The sequence below is a fragment of the Barbus barbus genome (assembly GCF_936440315.1).
Source record: "Barbus barbus genome assembly, chromosome: 8".
Lineage (NCBI taxonomy): Eukaryota > Metazoa > Chordata > Actinopteri > Cypriniformes > Cyprinidae > Barbus > Barbus barbus.
In genome coordinates, this window is record NC_136736.1 from 33,883,125 (window position 1) to 33,907,316 (window position 24,192).

General features: G+C 38.6%; 1 protein-coding gene across 1 annotated transcript; it reads right to left on the minus strand.

Moving 5' to 3' along the window:
* Positions 1-9,263: 9,263 nt before the first annotated feature.
* On the minus strand, positions 9,264-23,106 carry LOC306874257 (sodium/potassium-transporting ATPase subunit alpha-1-like). The gene is made up of 23 exons (XM_079424160.1): positions 22,879-23,106; positions 19,037-19,156; positions 18,867-18,926; positions 18,557-18,760; positions 18,348-18,461; positions 17,018-17,152; positions 16,806-16,923; positions 16,465-16,733; positions 16,077-16,385; positions 15,535-15,669; positions 15,257-15,455; positions 15,001-15,176; positions 14,775-14,911; positions 14,543-14,693; positions 14,066-14,234; positions 13,826-13,980; positions 13,613-13,736; positions 13,357-13,502; positions 13,136-13,266; positions 12,950-13,051; positions 12,673-12,764; positions 9,871-12,173; positions 9,264-9,793 (listed from the first exon to the last, which is right to left on the minus strand). The coding sequence occupies exons 1-22, from the start codon at positions 22,888-22,890 to the stop codon at positions 12,145-12,147; spliced, it is 3,087 nt and encodes a 1,028-aa protein (XP_079280286.1). The 5' UTR covers positions 22,891-23,106; the 3' UTR covers positions 9,264-9,793; positions 9,871-12,144.
* Positions 23,107-24,192: the final 1,086 nt, after the last annotated feature.

Consider the following 24,192-nt stretch of genomic DNA (forward strand, 5'->3'; position numbering starts at 1 on the left):
TTTCATCAATGCCATGTTTCATTAGATGATTGTTCATAGCAGCTCTTCACATACATTCTCTAAATTCTCCATCAAACAACTGCGAAAACGATGCTTGTTTTCAAACAGGTTTCTCCAACACTTTCGTCTTCCAGTGGTTTGACAAACTCCGCCTCCAAACCCGCATGATTGGTTGGAATGTGTAACAATGACTGAATTTAAAATTCCACCATGGAAAGATTGCAAACGACTTTACTTTTGTTAAAATGATGGATGATTCACACAGAAAATAGCTGATAAAGGAATAGTTCACCATTATTTGAGCACAGAAAAAGGCATGTTGAATAATGTGGTTATCCAAACAGTTGTTTGACCGACGCTGTATTTTTTTCCATACTATGGAAGTCAGTGGCTACCATCGACTGTTTGGTTACCCTCGTTCTTCAAAGTATCTTCTCTTGTGTTCAGCAGAAGAAAGAAACACACATGAGGGTGAGTAAACGATGACAGAATTTTCTCCTTCAGGTGAACTATCCTTTTAAGAAGTGCACTGAATGGACCTTAATAAAGCAAACATAACTCTTATGTTCTATTATTCTCTCATTTTCACACAGACCTGTTTACCGACACGTCTGCTGTCCTCTTATAATTCATGGCCTGCTGTTTCTGTGGCCCTGCTGGATGGGAACATCGATTGCATTGACCACACAATCACCTTTCATTTCCGAGGGATTGAGTGATTGAAGGAGGTGTTGCAGCTCATCTCCAGGCAAACAAACATATGTTCTAAGAATCCTTTGCTAATATTTCCATTAAGTTATGGACGCTATTTCTGAACATCCAATTTTTGAAATATTTAAAAAAATGTTTTAATGTTAATGGAACATTCGAACATTCCATTTTGCAAACATTATGGAAATGTTACTTTTGAATGTTCTCTGAAAATCATGTAACAATTAGTAATATACAAAAAAAATGTTCCAACTAAAACATTCCACGAAAAATGTTTTTGTTTGAACATTTTGAGAAAATTATTAAAAGACCAGATAACTTTGAACAAATGTTCTATCAACATCATTAGAAGAAGCATTCTGAGAACATCTCCTGTTAGATGGACTGTTGATGCAGATGAGAAAAACCATCTTTAGGATAGAAAACTCAATGAGACTTGTTTAACATCTCAATTGTTCCTCCTAAACCCCCATGAGATTAAATGGAGCACAGATTGAGAACATAGCTAGCTTTCTCTTGCTTCTCAGTTTTCAATATGATCTCAAACATTTCTCACCCAAAGACATCTTAGACAGAGTTGATATTTAAATAAACTAACTGTGGACTCCAGAGTTATGAAAGAGCAACCTGAGCAATAAACTCCTCGTCGGGGAGCATCTTGCAGTCATTAATCCACTCCACACTATTGTACCTGGCAGCATGGCAGGTTTCCGGCTTGTCTCTCTGGGATCCGTCTGTTTTCGCCTGCAGGCAGAGATGAAAGAGACATTCGGCTGCATAAGGAAAGATGCTTATTTGTTTAGTTGCACATATGATGTTCTATTATAGGCGGTCGTGGGATATGCTCCATGTATTTCATAGAAAAACTGATTATGGTGGCACTGCAGCAGCTGCTCTTGCTCATGGATTGCATCATGATCATTTCAACCTTCTCGTTTTTTATATTTGCAACATGACTGGTGATTTTCTAGGATGCACATTATACGATCTGAAAGATGCTTTAGTCAAGACAGAAACACATTTGTGTGTAATATAGCAACACGCACAAGAGGTGGTGCCTTACAATGCCAGCATCTGTTTTATAAATATAAACACATTAACACATGTTTACCCTGGCTGTCATTACTATAAATGTCATGTGTGATTGTGGGAGGAGAAACCTCCGGCTCGAAATGAGCTTGTGGATGGAGACCAGCTGCTGTGCAGCATTGTATCATGAGAAACTGTACACCACGTTATTGTTAATGACGTCCATCAAGGATAATAATAATATCATCAGGAAATTGATCGTTTCCCAGCAATAAATTGAATAAAGCTGAATTCAAGGGAGCGTAACACCAGCTCCACCACAGAAATGAGGAGTTTCAGGCTAGCATTATGCAATATTCACATTTTCTGTATGCATAAAAATTCTAAAAATGCAATAACTAACCAACCCTTATTAGGGTTATGTTAGGTTTTATGGTTAACACCAAAACGTTGACTTCACCTTTAGGAGATGCTTTTTTATTTTTCTTGAGCATTCACTATTGGCAAAGCCTTTCAGACCAAAGGCGTGCTTGTACTAAAAATCACAAGATGCACAGTTTTTCATGATGTGATTTTATCCGGGGGTTTTTTAACTTTACATGGTGTACAACAGGGCTGTCCAAACTCGGTCCTGGAGGGCCGGTGTCCTGCAGAGTTTAGCTCAAACCCTAACTAAACACACCTGAAGCAGCTAATCAAGCGCTTAAAATTCTAAATTATAAATAATATAAACTTACAACTGCTTACTTACAATTATTTTATTTTTTATCCTGTGGAACTGGGCTTCCATAGTCTTAGTATTAGAGATTTAATCTTTTGGCAAAGGCTCTTTAAATTGCTAGGCTAACACGTCAGGAACACGTCTCTATTACTCAGTAGTCAGTGTATGGGTGGTGCATATCTGCAAGAGACATCTGTTGTACAAAAGCAGAACAATAGGCCGATATGTATAATACATGGGTTAATATAATGACAGTGCTGACTACAGATCACAACACTGTCATAATGTTGACACAATATTTTCATGACAGCAGCAGCGTTTCAATAGTGCAGGGATATAGTGTAGTGTTTATGGAGGAAGGGACGTTCATGAAACCAAAGAGTATTATCCTAGATTGCTCCATTTCCAGCTGGAACACGTGACGGCTCGTGGCACATGCACAACAGGCGGCCAACACAAATCGCAATATTACGAGTAATGATCCAACCCACAGAGAAAACTTAATAAACCAACTGATGATAAACAACGACATTTAAAGAAAAGCGTTTAAATTCACAGCTGGTGAATCACAAAATGATGTCTGTCTAATCGGACACAACAAACAGGATTTAATAGAACTCAACAAAATCCCACCTGCTGGATGATCACATTAACCAGTGCTATTCATTCACGCTTCTTTGTCTTTCTATTCTTTTCCCAAGGCAATAATCACATCCTTTAGAATAATGCTGAGAAAGAACATTTCAAATTTCACAGTATGCTAATTATTTCTATTCTTGTGCAGACTGCTGTATTAGGGATCGAATAATATCCCTGTTAATTCAAGGATTTTACAAAGCATCATTGCACATCCATTTCTCAAAGGAATTGGCACACAGGCGTTGCAAGCACCTCAACCCAATATCTACAAGCCGTTGTTGTGGCATGATGGATTTGTGGGCGGGTGTTGACAGGAATGGTCCGGTGCACGCTGGTACCCGCTGTCCAGGTCCTGCCGAGATGCCAGGCTTAATGCCAGTGACTCACACACAGCCATAGGGCAGGACACACGAAATAGAGCGCATATGCTCTGCTCTGGCAAATCTGGGGTTTAGAGGAGTTCAAGTTTATTTGTATAGCGCTTTTTACGATACAAATCGTTGCAAAGCAGCTCTACAGGAAATTAAGTTTCCACAATATATTTATATATTGCAGAAACTTAATATATTTAACTTATGGATAAATTTGGTAATTCTGTACGGACTATTAGGATGCAATAAAGCTGTGGCTTTTGGTGCTGATATACTTTTTCATCTTGGAATTTTAATGCATTGAGATAAACAATCAATAGTGCTTATTCCACTTAAAATGTTCAATTAATACTTTTATCGATTTTATTTATGAAAGAATTCTTAAAAACAAAATGTACCAGCTTCCACAAAAACATGAAGGATTTTTCAACATTGATAATAATCAGAAATGTTTCTTGATCATAAATGAGTATATTAGAATGATATCTGAAGATCATGTGACACTGTAGACTGGAGTAATGATGCTGAAAATACAGATTTGATCACAGAAATAAATTACATTTTACAATATATTCACAAAGAAAACTGTTATTTTAAATTATAATGATATACCACACTTTTACTGTTTTTACTGTATTTTTTCTGTATATTTATTCTGCAAATAAATGCAGCATTGGTGAGCAGAAGAGACTTCTTTTAAAAACATTTAAAAATCTTAAATGTATAATTCACTCAAAAGAAAATTCTCATCATTTACTCATTCTTTGTTCCAAACCTTTATGAGCTTCTTTGAGCTGTGGAGCACAAAAGAAGATATTATGAAGGATGGTGGTAACCAAACTTCCATAGTAAAGCAAAAGATATGATGGAAGTCAATGGTTACATCAGCTGTTTGGCTACCAGCATTCTTCTAAATATCTTCTTTTGTGTTCAACAGAACAAACTCATACAGGTTCGGAAGTACAAGTAAATAATGAAATAATTGTTATTTTTGGGGGAACTATTCATTTAACATCTCCACACATTTGAATGGCATAATGAAGAAACGCACAGAAGCACATGTTTATGTGTGAGTGTTTGTATTTGTGTGTGGTCTCATGTGGGCTGCTCATTTATATCTAATCATACCCGACCTACAGAGCAGAAGCCCTACAAGCTTCCCCAGGGAGATGATTGGTCTAAAAATAGCCACTCTCTGGAATGTGCAAATGTTTCTCCACTCGAGACTCCTGGTTTGGCCAAGATATTCCCAACACCTTGTCATATGTTCGGTGGCAGATGGTGAGTGGGATAATTACTGAACACAAACTGAAGGGGTGATTCTCAAAGGTACGATGAAAGGCAACAGACATGTGCCATGCATAAGCTACAAGAAAAAAATTGACAGAACAGTAAATCCTCAAATCCGAAATATATCAGAAAAAAATCAAATAAAATTACATCCTTATATATATTTACATATATGTACATAAAGATGCGTTTGGTGCTTGCTAACGTACGCATCGTAATTTTTATTGTAATATCTTGGGTTAGGGATTTAAGAAAATTCTCAACCTTAAGTATCAAACTCATAACTCACATGACATTGTTTGCTCTACAAACATGACTGATTCCTAGCAACACCCTAGCAACCATCCAGCAACATCCTGGCTATCACTCAAAACATAACAACCCCCTAATAACACCCAAGCAACCACCCAAAACAGCCTAGAGTTAACCCTACAATGCCCAACAACCTAGAAACCATCCAAAGCAGCATAACAACTACCTAGCAACACGCTAGAAATGGCCAAGCAATGCCCAACCTCCTAGAAACATCCTAGCAATGACCCCAAACCTCATAACTGCTACCTATCAACACCCTAGCAACCACAAAACACCCTAAAAACAATCTAGCATTGCACAACCACTTAGAAATATACTAGAAACCATCCAAAACACCCTAGCAACCACCTAGCAATGCCAACTGCCTAGCAACACCCTAGAAAATACCCAAAACCTCATAAAAAATACCAAAACACCCTAGAAACTACCAAGCAATGACCAGTCACCTAGCAATCTTCAAAAAGACCCTCGAAACCACCTAGCAATGCCCTACCACTTATCGATATCTTAAACTACACATTTCACCATAGTAACCGCTTAGCAACCACTTAGAAATGCACTAGCAACCCTTTAGAACATCCTATCTTTCTCCTGTTGTCTTCTCACAGATCCTCTCAGTACAATCATACACAATATAATGGCTAAATGGGAATGTATTCTCCTCTATTCTAACCTAATATTGCCTAAGCTCCACACAAATAACCCAGTTTGTCAGAGCTGAATTGTGGCATCTGGTGGGTATCTCGAGCTCTTAGCATCTGCCTTCTGTTTGTCTGTGAGAAATGAACATCACAGCATATAGCCGCAGGGGACACGTATACCTGTCTACTGCATCGCTCATCTGCCATTATCAGCCAATATTCACATGCAGCCATCCTTCACTGTCTCCCTTTAATTGTGTGCGTGCGTTTCAAGTGTTTGTGTGCGGTGTGTTTGTCAGAGCTCTGGCTGTTGTCTCATCACATGCATGCGGCTCATGGATCAGTAAGGCTGGGGGTATTTTAATAAAATATCAGTGCCACACATTGCCTCATGTATTATTCATTTGCACTGATATTCTGTACTGCAGAATCGTCCCTTAAGCTTTGACAACACCAGAAACGGAGAAGAAAAAGCATCACTCATCTATTCAAACACATTTTCAGTGTGCATTTGCATGGTAAATCATTCTCGTGTCAACTCCTGATCGATTAACAGAGCCCACGTCACTTCACCTTGATTTGCTTTAGATTTATGAATCTGGGGACTGTGTGAAAACCAAATCAAATCAGGTGTTTTCAACTTCAACCTTCTCATAATTTACCAAAGATTCCAGAGAAAGTTCAGGGCAGCACTGATTTGTTCTCTGGTTCTCTGGGTTTATTGCTCACCGGCTCACATACTCACCTTTATTTCAAAGGTTTATGAGTTTAAAACTAGCCTGAAGCAAAGAGTGAATACCATCAGACCAAGAAGAGCAATCCTGGCTTAAATAACACCCTGAGCACCCAACCATTATCACCCACAATACATTTTTTTGGTGATGTACATGTTTAAGCCTTGCAAAAACCTAGTGAGTTTGTCCTCTCACCGTAGGCATGGACAGTTAGAAAGTCATACCTACAAACTCCAAAGCGGGGATTTATTTTTTTTTTTCTTCTGTCCTGGAATAAAATGTCTTGGAATCAGCACTTTAAATGGTTTGGAAAATTCTGATATTATAAACCACCTTATTTTGCATCGCAGAAATAATTTTATTTGAATGTGTGAGACTTCTGATTCATTAGCCGCTACAGATAAATAACTAAAGGAAAGGAAAGAAGAAACAAAGTGCAAGTGCAGCAGAACTATTTTCACTACAAACCAGTGCGTTATGATAATGAGCTAAAATAATATGAACACTTACCAGTTTGCAATATCGAGCAGCATAACGGACTGTTCCTGAACAGGTCAAATCCTTGGAAGCAATATACTGGAAGTTACAATTTGCAGCGCCTGCTCTTACGAAACAACACCAGCGTTTATGGTAACACACTAAACTGTAAATAACTGTGAAAACTCAAATAATACAGGTTTTTGACAAACCAAAAAGTTTTATATGATTATGAATCTCACATTTCAGCCTAATAAAGGATTGTGTGTTATATACAGGTGGACGGAGGACGGGCTGAATGAAAATGCAAATTCACTGTTCTCCAGTAGGTGGAGCTTGTGGAAAAGCAAACCCCCCCCCCCCCCCCCCCCAAAAAAAACAGGGTTACCTCATAAACAAACATAAACAAAACCCCTCATTGTTTTGGATTGAAAGAAATGTTGGATTTTTTTTATTTATTTATTTTTGGTACATATTTTTGTAGTTTTGCAATGTCTGCTAATGGCAAATTCTAGCAGGTGGTATTTTAAATCAATCATTTTATTTAGGATGCTGCTTTAATATGTATATATATATATATATATATATATATTGAAAAATAAAATGTGTAAAAGAAGGCCTACTTAAAAGAAATTACAGTCCAATGTTCATCATGAAGTTCCAGGCCCTCAGATTCCATCTCTTTGCCTCACTGTCCCCAGCAGCTGCTGGAAGTGGTCCTAAAATCACATTTTCAATTGCGGAAAGGAAACTGATTCCAAGAGCGCCTTAAGAGGGTTCTCAGAAATTTCACTGGCCAAATTACAAAGACTGAGCCATCACGGTTTTGATTTGCCTCAGCGGGTCCTTTAGCAAGGAGAAATTAGCAAAGTATATCTGCTTGTGAATTAATTATTCAAACGTCTTGATAAATAAAACTTCTATGGATTTGCCGTTAGCGTTTTTGTTTGCCGGGTGAATTTCGCAAAAACATCTCCAGATCATATTGCACCCCAAAAACTAAATTTTGCATGAATTAAAAGAAGTAACGGCTTATTTATGATACAAATGATCCAATTTATTATTTTGTTCTTCTGAATTTAAAGTAAAATATGACTGCTTTTGTGAGATTTAGCCTACCAATTTTATTGGACTGCTCTCAGTTTTTTTTTTTTCTGACTCATGTTTAAAGCTTTATAATATAGCAGTCTTATTTTGTGCATTATTAAAACAATGCTGATGCTGGTAGAAGAAACATCATTCTTAAGTGTCTGTGTGTGTTTGTTTGGAATTAAATTGACTCCTTCACATGAAAGAAAGTGCTCATTGGAAATTCAAATGGGATGTGTGGGCTTAGTGATTAGTACTGGAGCAAGACCGCTCTAATTAAATCAAACCTCTTTCCTTCTCAATGACAGGAAGAGGCCAATGCTTCAGCTCATCTCTGCTTTATAGGTTGATAGTAGTTGTATATACCTTGAATATTTTGGACTTGCCTTATGATGTTATTAGCCTTTTTCGCTGTCTGAATCGCATCAGTGACATTTCCTGTTGCCAAGCACAAGAGATGGTTTGTGGAAGTCTGATGAGCATTGATTAAACGCCTCTTTCCTCACACATGTGGCTCTTTTGGGACAGATGATTGATAGTTTCAATAGAGGCTTTGCTTAGTCCAGGCTCAAAATGGCATGGTTAGTCTTGAGAAGTATGATGAAGTACTGCAGCTGAATACTTTGGATGAATTTTCACTTTATCAAAGAGAAACACTTTCATAGATCTTCTTTAAGCCCTGTTGTGACAGAGACTCATTTCCTAGAGGATTCACGTTGAGGAGCGAGTCTGATCAATAGAAAGTTCGCTTGAAAACAACACGGCCCTGTAATCATCATTGGGATCTATGGTGTGGGAATTAAATTGCTGCTTTTTAAAGTCACTGTTGTGGTTGTTGTTGTTGTTTTTCCAGATGTACTTGTTGGTGGAAAAATCCCAGATCCCTGTTGAAAGAAGAGACTTGATTCCATGTTATTTTGCCACTCTTATGAAGTTCTTTTCAGATATGCATAGCCTATATCTGGTTTTGTGCTTTCATACAGTATCTATTCAAATTAGCTGTTGTTTACTGACTCTGTTCTTTAAGGGGATGTGCATGATGTAGTCGTTTTGAATGTGCCATAAACCAAACCCAATCCCAGACTCTTACATGCTCCATTAGGGCTGTTTACAGAAGTTAGTGGGGAATGTGCATTAGCAAATTGACTATGCACGAAACTCCAGGGCTCTTGGTGATTGCCTACACACACACACACACACACACACACAACCTTGCATTGAAATGGCTGATGCAATGCTTCCAAGACACATGGTAAAAAGTCTGCTTTATTGGTTTCATCATAACAGTCTTCATTCCCATACAATCACATTTCTGCATATACAATATGTTTTAATAAGCTAAAATGATCAACAAGCTCCATTTTTAATGAAGTTCATTAGATTTTCACATCCAGAATGGTTCAGAATCGATATCATTTGCACATGCATGTCTGTCTATAGTTAAGGGTGCATCAAACACGAGTTTATCTGCAGTCTCTCCTAAATGGTTTTCGCTCCCTAACAGACCAAACACGTAGAACAACCTAATTTTAAGATGCATACTCATGTGAAAGTCATGCAAGAAATGGGATGCCGGGAAATGGGATTTATTTCTCTCTTTTGTGAGTCATTCGCTGCAAATCTCCGCTAACCTCACCCTGACCTCTCAGTCGAGAATACTTCACTGTTATTCTGCCATTGATTGAATGGCATTGATTGAATTGGAAGGTAAATCCAGCATTGAGAAAACATTAACAACATTACATTGTGTGAAAAAAATTCTGGTCCTTTAAGACTCTTTATATTGACTAAAATTGATTTTGTTTCATTAAAAATAGCATGAGTAAATTCATCCATTATGTGGATGCAAATACCTACAGATGTACTTTTCTCCCCCGATATATCAAATTTTATTTATATTTATTTATTTGCCAGTCTAGTCATGAGAATGAGGAAAGAGTTTTAAATTTAATTCTCTTGAAAATAATACACAATGAATATGATATATCCTAAAATTAGGAATTTCTTCAAGCCAAATATAATTTCTTTTGATTTTGGGCTAAAAGACCCAGATATTTGAATGCGTTTCAGTCTTTTGGAAGTTGATGAGTAACTTTGACTTGAATCAGAGTGAAAGGCACAGTTAATAGTATAAAAACTATCCTTGTGCCTCAACTCAAACTTTGTACATTAAACAATCAGTGGAAAAGTTGAATGAAAAAGGTCAAACAGCTTATAACCTTGCGTCTCAGGAAAAAGCACAGCCTGATCTGTTCTCAATGGGTGGAATGGGTATTTCAAAACACAGAGAATGCATACCACTGAGTTTAATGACACAGCTTGCATAATTTCACAAAAAAATGGAACGGAATGAACTGCGAGTTAATTGCGGGTAATTAAACTATCAACCGGCATCCTATGAACCCAAATAAAACAGATGAAAGAGAAATGCAGTTTCAACAGCCTCGTTTGAAAGATAAAATATAGATAAGATAAAATAGCTGTTACTAGCAGTGCATGATCACTCAACAGAAAAAAGACTGAAATAGATTCAGGCTCATCCAGGCTTGAACTACACAATCCCTCTTCAGTCTCAACCCCACCCGAGTGCATTCTACCAGCATGGCCTCCAGCCAAACTTCCCTGGGAAACAGATACGCACCTCAGGGAGATCAGGCTGTTAACCCGGGGCCATCGTCCAAAGATAAAGCTCACCGAGTCAAAATCAGAGAGGGAACAAGGGAAGGTAATGCAAGATTTGGAAGACTCCGGATACTTGCTCCAAATTATTTAAGATAGAAGCGTTTAAGACTACTTGTGCTCAAAATATTAAAGACATAGACCGATAATCGGTTTGACTGATATTTACTTCTCTATTAAATAGTTATTTAATGGTAGGTCAATAAACAACAGAATTCCGTGCATCTCCAAAGAATAACACTTAGCGGCATCTTTACCACACTATGCATTCATTAGAAAACAGTGCAGTCATGTATTACACTTACATAAATGACTCAACTATACAGGATACGTCTCGACTATTAATCCTGCATTAAATGCATTACTATTTGGATAAAATATGATTATGACTAATTATAATTTACATTATAATTATATTTAAAATGCATATTGTTTTTACTGTAGTGCATTATTAGATCCATTTAGATGTTGCATCACAAGCAAAAACTGCTTTTACATATCGGTTATCTGACTTTTTGGTTTTAGTCCGTCAATCATTAATAAAAAGTAGTAAAAAAAATGAATTGGTGGATCTCTAAAGACATGATCCCTTTCCCTGCCCTCCCTGATGATTCTGACTCACAATACTTTGTGTTGGACGTGTTTTGTGCTAGATCTCACTAGCGTGGGTGGAGAGAAGTGGATCTGCGGTCTCCTCCAGGCATGAGACCTGGATTACACTTTACAAACCCACTTAAAACGCGCCCACTCTGATTGAGAAGGATATTGCACTGTAAAATGATGCATTTTTGTTTTATTTTTCAGTAGCTGAGGCTGTTGAAACGGACAGGAGGTTGGCAAGAATTTTTCTTTCCTGCCATTTTTTTAACACTCATGCACAGATTTACACATTTTCCCTTAAAGTAATAAAAAAAAAAAAATTATTTACCATGGTAACCACACCATAATTTTTCGCAAGACATCAGTTACTATTATTAATGTTATTATTGGTTATTCTGAAAACATCTTACATTGCTTTAATGACATTCCATATTTCTTTTGCTTTTACAGCAGTGACAAAAGCAGCAACAAAGACATTTTGGTAATACTATGGTTACCATGGTACATTTTTATTAGGTTTACAAAAGGTAAAGCACCAGACAAACAGGGGCATTCTGGGCATGCACTCAAGCTCCGAGCACTTTCCAAATTAAAACAAACTTATGAATAAATGAAAAGCAAGGAATGACACAAATGTGGGACCTGACTGCAAGTTTATTTTTATATTACACTTTTAAAAACATGTATAAAATTGGTCCGGCTTCATAAACAAGGCACGCAATGTCTTGGTTCACGATCTCAGTGTTTGTGTCAAGCATTCCCTATATAAAAACATCCAAATTACTGAGGTTAAAATTCCGAGCAGCGAGACAACCATGCAAATAAACTCGTGATGCAGACTGGATGCTTTAATAGTAGGTCTCCCTCTCCACCCAACCTATGACAAAAATATAAAATTCAAATTAGCTCAGCAGGAGGTTTGCATGTATTGTACATGATCTGTTCTTAAAAAGCGAATCAACTTAAAAAAAAAAAAAAAGTGAAAAGATGAAATAAAATAGTGAGCTGTTTATCTAGGCAGCATTTAACTTCAAACAATGGTTTCTATCACAAGTTCTTCATTGAGAAACAATCCAAGAAAGCATTGCAATGTGAAAAAAATAATAATAATAATAATAATTCTCTCTCCAAGATGGCGGATACACTTGAAAGAAATCTTAAATACTTTTAAAAATGTAACAATACTAACTAGATAATGGCTCATTATAAATATAATTGACTATTTTAGTCAATATTTATGTCCACATTTTTGAATAATGTTGTTACTCATGTAGACAAGTCAGCTCACTAGGTTTGGAACACAAGATTTACCCAATTATGCAAATAAAAATTATCTCCGCTGTTATGAAGGATGGTGCAATTAAATATTCTCTTACCTCCTGGGCTGCGTCGAATGATAAGTTTTCGGATTTCATCATAAATAAAGATGAGGAGTGAGTAAGGGAAGGCACAGAACCACCAGCTTGGTCTGGAAAAGAAATTGTACCAAAATTAAAATCACACCTGTTCTAGACAGCTGTTATATGTATTACATTACCAATCAATTTTCCCAATAAACTCTCCTAACAAAATACATTTCCCCTAAAAAAATCATTAAACATTTAGCAATCAATCACATTCAGATTTTTCTTTACATAAACAGTAAAGCCTTACTTCAGTGGGTACATTCTGAGGGCAACATCCATGCCTGGGCAGTAGGACAGGAAAGCTGCAAGAGCCGTTTCTTCAAACAGTCCAAAGATGAGAATCTTATTCCTGTAAAGAACAGCATACTTGTAAGACTTCATATCCCGGTTTTAAGCCATTTGGATGTGGATGATTTATTGGCTGTTTACTTACTTCATTCCTTGCTGAAAGACAGAGTTTCTTCTGGTCTTGCAGATGATCAAATCGGCCCACTGTACAATTACAATACTTGTGAAGAAGGCCGTGTGGCATGTGAATTCCACAATCTTCCTCTGCTCGTACGTCTGAGATGGTCAAGAACACAACATTCGGATAAGGTGGTGAAAAAAAAAAGGGACCAATTATATGCCCTCTGGATGATTGAAAACACTCACCCATTGTTGGCCATAACTGTCTTCCAGGTCGTTGACTTGTTTGTCATCCCAAAACACTCGAATGCCCAGCAATGTCGACGGCAGGAAGCCATTTTCAGCCAAGATGACAAAATATGTGAAGAACCCAGCCAGAGCTTGAATCATACCTGTGGTGAAAGCACAAGCAAGGAGATTCAATCATCCAACTCAACTTTATGCAACTGGCGGTAGAGAAAATGGCCTGCAGTTTATGCTGTGAAGTATCTGAGACTCTTACCAATCTGACCGTAGGCTATGCTAATGAGCCTCTCGTTGACAAGTTTGTCCGTCCTGGGGTTTCTGGGTTGACGCTTCATGATGTCACTCTCGGCAGCTTCATAGGCCAATGAAATGGCAGGAACCTTGAAGATAAGAGGACAATAATGTTTATGCAAGAACATGACCGGCCGACCAATCAAATGGATAATTACTAGTCCAGTGCAGTGCTTACCATGTCAGTACCCAGGTCAATGCAAAGAATGGTGACGGTACCCAAAGGAAGAGGGATGTTGGCAATGATGAAGAAGAGGAAGGGGGTGATCTCAGGAATGTTACTGGTCAGGGTGTAGGCAATTGACTTCTTCAAGTTGTCAAAGATCAGACGGCCTAAAGTGGAACATGTTTGAGGAGCACGTCTCAAAGTAATCTTCAAAAATCTTCAGTCAAGTAAGTTCCCAAAAACATAACATACCTTCTTCTACTCCAGTGACAATTGAGGCAAAGTTGTCATCCAGAAGAATCATGTCAGCAGCCTGTTTGGATACGTCAGATCCAGCGATACCCATAGCCACACCAATGTCAGCCTTCTTCAGAGCAGGAGAATCATTGACTCCATCACCGGTTACAGCTACAATGGCACCCTGTGGACAAACATAAATGAATGTTACACCGTGTCGTGATGCATCTAATTCTTGTCCTAACCAGCTATGAACACAAGCAGCCGTTTTCTCAATCACTTAGTTTCTACTGCTGTTATGTCATGCTGGGTAGCTGTGTCTGCATTCAAATCCCACTGATCTCAAATCTTGCTCCTCATAGCTTTGATGTTCCATTTCTATGTGGCCAGAAACTTCTCATACTACACCAGCCAAGTAAAGTACTTCACTCTTATCTGATCAAATTGACCTGGCAAAATTTTGATTGATCTGAGATCGTAAAGACGACTAACCTGTCTTTGGCAGCCTTCAACGATAATCAGCTTCTGCTGAGGAGATGTTCTGGCAAACACAATTTCTGTGTGGTATTTCAAGATATCATCCAATTGCTCTGGGCTCAGATCCTTCAGGTCACCACCATGGATCACACAAGCCTTGGCATCCCTTTAAAGAACATTAAATGAAAACTGGATGCAATAAATATCTAGCCAGAAACATCCAAACTGAGACGGAGGAATCGGTTACCTTGGATTGACCTCATTAATAGGAATGTTCAAGCGAGCAGCAATGTCTTCAACGGTCTCGTTGCCCTCAGAGATAATACCCACTCCCTTGGCAATGGCCTTGGCTGTGATTGGATGATCACCAGTAACCATGATAACCTAGAAGAGAGATTTTGAATTGGCAATTAGGACATTTCTGGTTGTTTCATTAAAACGACAAGCAGTTATTTGGAATGACTATGACGTACCTTGATTCCAGCACTCCTACATTTGCCCACAGCATCTGGTACAGCGGCACGAGGAGGATCGATCATGGACATAAGGCCAATGAAGCACAAGTTCTCAGTGGGGAAGTTCACCTCTTCGGAATCGAACTGGAAGTCCTCAGGAAACTGTTCGTCAGGAAGGTTGAAGTGGCAGAATCCTGTGGAAAAACAACATGTTGATGGAAAGTGCAGAATGGAAATGCACTGTTTAGAAATACAATTTAAACCACAAAATTACCCAGTACTCTTTCTCCAAGGCCCCCAAGTTCCAAGTAGGCATTCTGGAAGGCGTCCTTCATCTCATCATCAAGCGGCTGCTCTTTTCCTTGAATCAAAATAGAGTTGCATCTGTCCAGGATCCTCTCAGGAGCACCTTTCATTACTAGCAGGTGAGTGGATTCCGTTGTATTGCTATTGGGGTTCTTATGGATGGAGAGCTAAGAAGGTCCATTAACAGAAGATGTTAGGCATCTGAAATTCATCCAAAGGGTTGGCCAAAGCAGGAGATAGTTTTACCTGGTATTTGTTGGTGGAGTTGAATGGGATCTCGGCAATCTTGTTGTATTTTTCTCTCATCTCTTTCACCGATCCACAGCAGAGCTCGATACACTTCAGCAGGGCAGATTCGGAGGCGTCACCAGCCACGTCTCTCTGTGAGAGGAAACAGGAAAGGATGAGAAACAAGGAATAGTCTGAAAAAACAAGGGCCAACAAACACCGTTGCATTTTAAATCACACTGTTTAGATGTTCCAGGAAATGCAAGGTAATTTGAGGTAACGCTCCAACAAATTAGTCCCATTACAAAACAAGTCAGAGTGGGCAGAAATTGGAAGGTGTTTACAGGGAAACACTGTGTACCAGTCAGAGGCTCTAGTGAGCTCAAGGGGCTCAAAGAATCCCCAGAGGCAAACAGCCGAACTAAGCACTAGCAGACAAACATGGCGAGCATGTAGTAAACAACCCTCAGATGGTATTAGCAACAGGCAAAAACTACTTTGTCAGACTTTGCAAGGGCTGGTAGGTCTTTTGACAGATTTCACAATGCATCAACACAGACCTTAAGAATTGGGACATTTTCTTGTTCTGCAAGGAAGACGGCACGGTTGCAGAGACCAGAGACACGTGCGAGGGCCACCCAAGTAGCAGAGCTCTTGTCAAAGGAGGTTCCACTCTGGTTCTCTGTGGTGTCTGCTTCATGAATCTGGTTGTCAAACCACATGTGAGCGACAGTCATTCGGTTCTGGGTCAAAGTTCCGGTCTTGTCAGAGCAGATGGTGGAGGTTGAGCCAAGGGTCTCCACAGCTTCAAGATTCTTCACCAGGCAGTTCTTCTTTGCCATACGTTTGGCGGTCAGAGTCAAACACACCTGGAAAGTACAAGAATGAGGTTTATCTGTATTTGAGATTACAAATATTCCAAATTGTAGCAATTATTCTAACACTTACAGTTACAGTAGCCAGGAGACCCTCTGGCACATTAGCGACAATAATACCAATGAGGAAGATGACCGCTTCCAACCAAGAGTAGCCAAGGATCAGGGAGAGGACGAAGAAGGAGACACCCAGGAAGACAGCTACACCAGTGATGATATGGATAAAGTGCTCAATCTCAATAGAGATGGGAGTGCGACCAACTTCAAGACCAGAAGCAAGAGTGGCAATACGGCCCATAACAGTGCGGTCACCAGTGTTGATGACGATACCCCTGGCAGCGCCTGTAAGCAAAATAAAAGTCAATGAAAATGTCCACTTTTTATTGTACAACTTATAATATACTGTTTTCATACCTTCAACACAGTTGGTAGAGAAAAACGCAATGTTCCTGGTCTCCAATGGGTTTTCATTAGAGAAGTCAGGAGAACGAGTCTGGGGCTCAGATTCTCCAGTGAGGGAGGAGTTGTCCACCTGCAAAGGACAAGATCATTTGTAAATCCTTGTAGACTTGAAATGTGCTATTGGAGAAGACATTTCGCCATGATTTATGGCAATGGTATTTCACCTTGCATCCATGAGCAGAAATGATACGCAGATCAGCAGGAATTCTGTCACCACCTTTGACTTCCACAAGATCTCCAACCACAACTTCTTCAGCATTGATATTGTTCTTCTCACCATCACGGATAACCAAGGCTTGCTATGTGACAAAGTGGAAATTCACTTAACATCACTAAGGAAAAGAAAAAGATCCTTTTTCCAGTGGAGATATGTATAATATAGGTACATATATATAGTACCTACTAAACTCACCAAAATCAACATTGAGACATTTTTAGTACACAAGATATTGGTTTCAGTAAAAGAATATTAATCTCTCACACCAAAATATTTAATTTTATTTTAAATGACAAAAGCATTTTAATTAAGTTGTACATCATGAAATGCAAGACGTCTGGCTGTGCTTAATGGGTACATTTTGTACCCTTTAAGCACACCCCTGTTCAATTTGTACTGCTGTCATTTGTTCAACAGTAGGCATACTTCAATTAAAATTCAAAAATTCTAATTTCGTATGGCTTCAAAAACAAGCAGGCGATTTTAGGAATCATTTGATAATGTAGATGAAAATATAGCACAAATCTGCCATAAACAATGACATAAGCATTATAAGGAGAACTTTATAGAATGTGAAATCTATAGTGAATTCTGTCCTTGCCCGTGTTTCATCTCGCTGTTGAAAGCGCATCACGGCGGGAGCACGCTCTCACTCTCTCTCGCTATAGCGCGTAACTTAAAGTTCACTGGCATAGGCATCCTTTTGTGCAGATAAAAGTTGTAATGTTATGTTTATGTTATGTATCTAAGTTATCTGATTAATATCATAGGAAGTGTCATACAACGAGTTTCAGTTGATTGGCATAAAGTCAGCTATTATTTTTGTCAGATGCTTCTTTTTTTAACATTGCTGCATCGTAAACGATCTAACATCTAATCGTGTTCAAGTTTTCAAGTCATTTTTATTTTTAACATTAATTTTCATAACGGTCTTCAGATATTTTCATTATCTCCCTTACGGCCATGCCCCGTAACACAAATGCCCCCCCCAAAGTACTCGATTAATCGTTTTTGAAACCTATCAGTGATCGAAATAAGAAATTGCCAAAAATGCCCATCCCTAACGTGAGCCATTGTCATGTTAGAATAGAAAAGGTCCTGTCCAAACTGTTGCTATAAAATTAGAAGCACACAATTCCCTAGAATATCATTATATGCTTAAACATTAAGATTTGTTCTCATAGAAATGACTAAAGTAGTCAAACCTGTTCTACAGAAGGAGGTGTCCCAATACTTTTGGCAATATATTGTATATACACAAGGATTATCGTCACTACCTGAGGGACAAGGTTCTTGAAAGAGTCCATGATCTTGGAGCTCTTGGCCTCTTGATAGTACGAGAAACAACCAGTGATCATCACGACAGCAGAGAGCACAATACCCAGATACAACTGCAAAGGACAATGGAGGAGAGGTTAGGGATACTGCTAAAACACGATCTTAAAAGACTTACCCTTAAGAAACACAAACAGGGTTTTCTCCTTACGTTATCATTGGCAGGTTCCTCCTCGGAGGCCGCCAGGATGCCGTAGGCAAGAAAACAAAGGATGGCTCCAATCCACAGGAGAGTGGAGAATCCTCCAAAGAGCTGCTTGCAGAACTTGACCCATTCTGGGGTTGTTGGAGGTGGAGTCAAAGCGTTGGGTCCATCACGCTCCAAGATCTCCTTAGCACGAGCGCCTGACAATCCCTGGAGAAAATGATGGGTTAGATAATGAGAGCCAAACTGAGAGATTTATGCCATTACAATTGTCAATAGTATTTCATTTTAAAATTCAATACAGAAATAGACTTACCCTAGTTAAATCAGTGCTGTATTTCCTGGTGAGCTCATCCATGGACAGTTTGTGATCATCCTACAATAGCACAAAAAAATAACATTGTACATCTCTTCAAAGATCGCTACAATCACTGTGAGATTTGTTTTGCCAATAGGTGCTTGCTTTAAAGAACTAAACTGACTCACCAAGTCCACCTCTTTTTTGAGTTCATCCATGTCTTTATCCTTCTCTTTCTTGCCCTTGGCCTTTGACTTCTTGCCCCCCTGTTCTGAGGTGGCCGCCAGCTCATATTGTTCTCGTCCTTCCTGTGGTGGAGCAAGCAATGAACAACCATTAAATCTCTTGTGCACGGTCTAACAATAGCATTTTTTCTTAAAAGGAATTCACACCTACATTTATTGATGGATGTAGGTTTTAAAAGACTTGTAATGTAAATGCACAAAAAGTGCCATTACCCAACTTATGAGTGCAAAAGATGTGCATAGAAGTGTAAAATATTAGCAAGAGTTAACAGTGCAGATTGCATGATCCCAATGGATAACGTGTAGTAATTAACATTTAACTTGGAAAGCAATTGACCAAGTAACCTCTACTACTGTTAAGCAACAGTTCTTATTACAACTGAATTCTGTGAATACAATAGGTGACTCATTGCCTCAAGCACGGGAGCTGTAAATGAATCAGTTAAGTATAGAGCATTTGATTGCTAGTTTGCATTTAAAATCTGATCGTCATTATAAGTCAGTGAAGCAAACAACAGGCTCTTTGTTTGAAAAATGTCAATTTATCAAATCTGCCGTTATATTTTGTTGAATTTACTGAAAAGAGAAAAGTGCCATGGCACAACATACACGAGCATAAAAAAAGTTAAAGCCTACATAGTTTCAGAAAATATCTAGCAACTCAGTTCTTGTGACATCAACAGTCATTTAACATAAAATTATATAATTTTGGTCTGACATTTGTTGCAACTGAAAACAACCATTTAAAAAAAAAAAAAAAAAAAAAAAAAAAAAAGTAAGATTTTTTCCATCAGCTTTGATGATTTCAGATCATCTTACAAAGACACAAGATTCATCAATCTTCTAAGCATCAAGCTTATATTATTTGCATGTCAATCCATGTCCTGATATAAATCTGCAAGCACACTGGAGTGGTTGTTTTCTGTACATGAAAGCAACAGATGATGAAAGTGGCCAGAAACAAAAACTTGACACCTGTAGTGCCCGACTGAATATGACAGCTTACTTCAGAGCTCGTTCACGTCTACGTATGCTAGTTTACTTAAACGCCAAGTCATCACATCTAATATGCATATGAGCACTTTTCACATCTTGCACAAGTGTGTGGAAAATGTCACAAGGTTGAGCCAGAGGGTGAAAGATAAATCAACCATGGCAGAACATGCTCATAAATATTCATATTCGTGAGAGAATGTTCTATCTGGACTTTATCAAATGAAAAAAAAAAAAAATAATACTATTCTTCCAAGTCTTTTTTTTATTTTTATCTTGCACGTGAGCCAAAGTTCGTTCGCTCAAGCATATCAGTGCTCTCATACTGGGACTTTGCCCTGTTGCCATTGGAAACAGAGCCACACCTCTAGACCCGTGAATGGGTTAAGTCACGTGTCAAGCCCAACAGAAGTGGCGAATAAACAGGGGAGGCTGAAAAGGAAACATGGAGTACAAACTCCTCCACACCAGTCCCAGGGCAATTGCTCAAGCTACAGCTTTTCATAAGCTCACTGTGGTTTAAGAGCATGAACAAAAACGTACAGTGGGGTCGAAATGTGAAATTACTTCAGCATAAAACTTGGGCTGAAAAGGTGGATTATAAAAAACGGCGTTCTTTAGAATGTCTTCTACATTCATGAACAAAACCTGACAATCATGTTCTCCAGCATGATTTGAGATCCAAAGAGCATCTTGAGTTACAATGGAAGAAGACAATCTGACCACCTTTTCAGAGTCACATGATCAATGACACTTATTTACTTACATTTAACTAGTCACCTAGAGATATTAATATTTTCAAAATCCTCAAAGTGAGAGGTTCAATGTTGTCTGAGACTTTTGGACCCTATTGCATTTCTAAAATGTCAAAATAAACATCCATGCATGCCATTTCTCTCTCACTTGGTAGTGGAAAAGCAACAGTCGCCTGGAGATAAATGCATGTTATCTCATAGCTCACTGCACCAAAAAAGGTAAGGGGCCCGGAGACAGCCGTCGGGGTCAGTGAGGAGGGGTGGTCAGTCTCTGTCAGATGAGACTGTCAATGACAAAAGGTTTCACTAACACATAGTGGCTGATGAATGGAAAGAATGTTAAACCCTTCGGAGACGGAGTGACTTATATACACTCTCAGGGGAGCGAGAACACAGCTGTGGTCAACACCTGATGCTGGTCCTAAAACACACAATATACTAACAATTCTGTATTACTCTAAATATTTTCAGATTTGTGTTCCCTTTCGAAGTCCATGGCAGCTACAGCGCTGGGTAATAATACCATGGTAAACTATCATTTAAATGCTATGTATATGAATATTGTATCATGGCATTGGATGGTAGTACTATATATGCTATTATGGTAACTCCAAGGTAGAAATTCAGTATTAAGCTAGCAAATATATAATTTAGATTCTTATTTCAATATGACCCAGAAAATTCGACATTGCAAAATACAAGAAATGCTGTTATTTCATATCAATCTCTTGCACACCACAGCAAGCCTATGTCTGCAGAGGAGAGACATCTGCCCCATTGCGGTGGGATTTGATGGGGCTGGGGGCGTAGCTCAATGCACCAAACCCAGATGAAACATGCGGATGGCTGTTTGCTCCCCATCACATGGAATACCCCAGGACCAAATGCATAATTTACATTTACACTGGTGCTCAGAGCCTCATATTAGGGAGTGGTATTCAGCTCTTACGCAATGCCACTGCATGCTGGAATCATATTAGGAGTTAATGAACCCTACAGAAAGCAAATCAGAAGATTATGACTGAATGTGAAAGGAGAAACGAAAGAAAGCGGCACTTTATTGAAAAGCTAAGCATATCATGCAGCTAATGAGATACTTTACAGTTCCAGAATGTAACTGAATTACGATTAATGCACAATTCTGGTCTCCGTTTAATTTACTCAACTAACGCAGCCTGCTCCACTTAAAGATATCGATGACAAACAGACGCGATGATAACTAGTCCTCAAACCCGAGACAACTTTATCATGTCAGACTACACCCTAAAATTACACATGGTTTACTTCGCGCAGGCAAAAACACAACATGGACCACATATAGCTTTAACTATATGATTTGACATTAAATGGTTAACACGGGTATTGTTAGTTTGGAGGTTTTAAACAGTTAAACTACAGACACATCTCGTAGTTTTAAATGAGATGTGCGCCTCGGGGTAAAAAGAGTTAACTCTTTATCTTGTGGAATATTTGAAGTAAGCGCGTCGTTCATTCCGATGTTTACGCGGTAAAAGTGACACAATGTATCTCGAGGTTATTTCGTCACACTCAGAAACACGCTGTCGCTAGACTAGAAGTGTTATGTCGTAATAGTTAAAGAGCTGGAAGGGTTTTCGTTACAAACACGATTACTTCAGTTTTACACGAGACTGACTGTATTTGCGTCGACATACAGGCCATGCTACATCGCGGCCATAGAGGAGGAAGTTGTCTGCTACATTCCTCAAATCTTTGTAGTGAACCAAGAACGTCTTCAAATGGACTTTGAGCCTCTTTTAAAGCCACAGACTTAAAACCTGTTGCTCCATCCGAGAATGCAGACTCGTTATGGTTTAGATGAACTCTAATGCGCATTTCATTCATTTATACGAACTCATTTGAATATAAAGACTGCGGAAGTCTCTTACTCCGGGCAGCCAACTATTTACCAAACTATTATTTTCAGTAACTCTAAAACCACCTGTTTAAACATAGAAACAATACTGAAAATTCATACAGAGACTTTAAGAATGAAACGACAAACACGTTCACACTTACTCCTCGTCCCATTTTGCTTCTTTTGATAAAAAACGACCACCTGGGCTTCCAAACAAAAATCCAAGCTTTCTTTAAAAACAACAAATTAAAAGTCCCCAATCCCGTCTCCTGTGTTGTGTTCCTTGGTCACCGCTGCACGCGTCGTTCTGAGAGGACACGCATCCAAACCGAGTTACAGTGTGAACACGCGAAGCTTATATACATCGAGGGGTTTTCACTGTGACGTCTGCCTGGATTGTCATGGTAACGCGGAGGAAAGGGGCGTGGTCTGCAGGAAGACAGGAGCAGGGCTGGGGCATTGTGACAGACTTTCACCGATGAACTTTGATCGTGTTAAATAATGTATCGCTTTTCTCAATCCCTTTGTGTTTGAGCTTTGAATTGCTGGTAAAGAAACTCTTTGAAGTCAATACTCCAGTTTAAGCTCATATATCCGTGTTTTAGAATGTGCTGGTCATTAACTCGACTGGACACCATGTTCTGAAAACCAGACCAGCAGAAAACCAGCTGGAGGTGGTCCAGTTCGTAGCTGCTTTATTGCTGGTCTATTAGCCTGATAACCACCTTAGACCTTTTAGAAATCGTTTCAGATATGATTTTCCGATGTTAAATAGTCTCCTTCAGAGCACAGTTACGAAATACTGTGGTTGCCTGGAGTAACCTGGTTAAATTGTTTAGATTTATTATCAATTATTAACATAGTCGTGAGTTTAGAAAGCAAATGTAAGCATATTTAAGGTGTTAATCAATCATGACTTACTTGGTTTTGCATTGTCTTATAGCCTACATATTGCTCAGTATTAATTAAGTGTAGTTTTGTTTCAATAATAGACTTCTGTTCACTGAAAATAATGCAAATGTTGTTTTTAGGCATATTTTTTAACAAACCATGAATATGAACCGTGAAGCTTATTAAAGAGGCTATGTGATTCACTAGGATTTAGATTATTAAGATAAGTTGAGCTCAATTTGACATACTGTTTTTAGCACTGTTTTATTGGGATCGTATTTCATGCTCATTATTTTCTTCTTTTTATGTTTTTTCCAGATTATCCCCATTAGAGGGATTATGCTCGTTAAACGCATGTATTGTTGATGATGGAAATTGACCAGCGCCTGCTGGAGACTGCATCTTCAAAGTAGGAGAGCTAAAAATATCTTGAATTTTATTTACAAGCTGTGGGCTCTAGCCTATATATGTGTTGTCATGGAAACTATCATATCACCCCCTAATTTTAGACTAGAGGCATGCCCTCTAGTGGTAGTAGTGAAGTCTGATGAGCCTGATATCACTTATGAATATCACGTGCTGGG

What these genes read in the sequence shown, in the direction of transcription:
- LOC306874257 (XM_079424160.1), bottom strand. An exon ending in GTCTCCTGGCTACTGTAACT is followed by an intron (nt 16,386 to 16,464) that starts GTAAGTGTTAGA and finishes TGTACTTTCCAG; the next exon opens with GTGTGTTTGACTCTGACCGC. An exon ending in GTCTTTCAGCAAGGAATGAA is followed by an intron (nt 13,052 to 13,135) that starts GTAAGTAAACAG and finishes TGTTCTTTACAG; the next exon opens with GAATAAGATTCTCATCTTTG.